General features: G+C 46.2%; 2 protein-coding genes across 2 annotated transcripts in view; one reads left to right on the forward strand and one right to left on the reverse strand.

Moving 5' to 3' along the window:
- Positions 1–288: 288 nt before the first annotated feature.
- UREG_01370 (uncharacterized protein) lies at positions 289–1,002 on the forward strand (the record flags this gene model as incomplete). Its single annotated transcript, XM_002541808.1, has 3 exons — positions 289–437; positions 604–806; positions 959–1,002. The coding sequence occupies 3 exons, from the start codon at positions 289–291 to the stop codon at positions 1,000–1,002; spliced, it is 396 nt and encodes a 131-aa protein (XP_002541854.1).
- A 522-nt stretch (positions 1,003–1,524) lies between these two features.
- The window catches only part of UREG_01371 (uncharacterized protein), a gene marked incomplete at both ends in the record, with an annotated part of 909 nt that continues 781 nt past the window's right edge, over positions 1,525–1,652 (reverse strand). The window contains one exon of the mRNA XM_002541809.1: positions 1,525–1,568. Coding sequence (XP_002541855.1) covers positions 1,525–1,568 — 44 coding nt within the window. The remainder of the gene's footprint in view (positions 1,569–1,652) is intronic.

The following is a 1,652-nucleotide window of genomic DNA, read 5'->3' on the forward strand; positions in this document are numbered from 1 at the left end:
TAAGCCTTTGATCAACTTGACTTTTTCCTATAATGAAAGTTAGCACATGTCACATCTATAGTATCTCTGTGATACTATAAAGGGCTTTATCTCTCAAAGGCAAGAAAAACATACATGTATTCCAACTTATGTGAGGTGCCGGAAAGAGCCGTTGAGGAAGGCGTTATTTGTCACTAGCTGTGAAATGCCCTGGGTCTCCTTCAAAAACTTTCCTTTCTATCATTTGCTTCAAATTTGTTGCGCAAATGCCATGTTCCACTCTACCCTCATACAGACTATATGCAAGTCATGGCTCCCATTCGTTTGCCGAGTGTGCGCAGTTTGTTGGATATCATCGACAACCTTTTTGGAGATCCCATTCTCACATATTCGAATAGATCAAACCGGGAAAATGCCTTTCTAACCTTGGCGGAGGAGCAAGCGGAAGCGTCTGGGAGGTGAGTCAACATTATATTTTGTCATCTGCGACTTTGGGCGAATACCAGTCAGTTCAAGAGTTGCGCAACTTTGAGTGCGAATCTACAAGTGACGGACTTGGAAGCGTTCACCCCGTTCGGCTCTGTGAGAGAGTTCAGAAAGCTAACTATGATCGGTTTATCATAGTGCCAACCCAAGAGCCCAGCTCACCCAAAGACAGCTTGAGCTCCAATCCCCGTTAGAAACATTCCCAATATACCCTCAGGTGCAGGAATATTGGATTAGGGGCACATCCATGGGCGGAGGCCAGTGTAACAGTCTTTTCCCATGGAATAGACAACATGTGGGCTCCAAATCCTGGGAGCCAGGGAACCAACCACCAGCTCCAGGTAAGCCGGGGTTCTAGACCATCCCGGGGTAGGCGTAACCAAGTATTCGCCTTTCTCGCGAACCCGTCGGTATGTGATTTTTCCTTTTCAAAATTTCGCCTATCCAGGGGAAAACAGTACCCCAAAAAGAAGTTGGAGAAAAGCTAACCCAGGGTATTATCCATTTGCAACTAGATTTTCTTCCGAATATCGGTAAACCCAATGAGACTGCCGGGAAACAAGACGCCGATGCTTGAAGCCTTACCTGCCGCGATTTTCGAGAATATCGTTGCTAGACTTGATGGCGCATCTCAAGTGTGCTTGGCTCTCACATCTAAAACTTTGAGCCATGCAGTGCATGGGGTTAATACCAAGAGGACAATTTACTATAGCGGAACCGAGAGGGAACGGCTTCTATGCTGGAGGTTGGCGCAAGAAATGCCAAGGACTTTAAAGCTGTGCTATACGTGCATGAAATATTACCCCACAGATCCGGGGTGGTGGAGAAGAAGGAAAGGGTGGGGTTCAGCAAGGACAGACAGCCCAATCTACGGGAGAAATCTCGCAGATTACGAGTTCAAAAACGTGGTATGCCCCGAATGCACAGCTCAGAGCATGTGGATCAACATAAACCTAGTGCACAGCAACTTGCAACAGGTCATAAGCTTTTGATTGTTTGGTCCTAGTGTTGAAGTTGCAGCATAAGTCGAGAAAGGAGGCCAATAATAAATTGTCCGCTTTAATGGGGATCGTTGAAAATTCCGGAGACATGTCGCAGTATTCCTAGTCCGTGGTAATGTTGAAGTAGGAGCCAAAATGCAATTAGAAGAACACGGCAAACAATTCTAGCCTTGGTCACTCTTCGTT

Source organism: Uncinocarpus reesii, genomic scaffold (assembly GCF_000003515.1).
Source record: "Uncinocarpus reesii 1704 scaffold_1 genomic scaffold, whole genome shotgun sequence".
Lineage (NCBI taxonomy): Eukaryota > Fungi > Ascomycota > Eurotiomycetes > Onygenales > Onygenaceae > Uncinocarpus > Uncinocarpus reesii.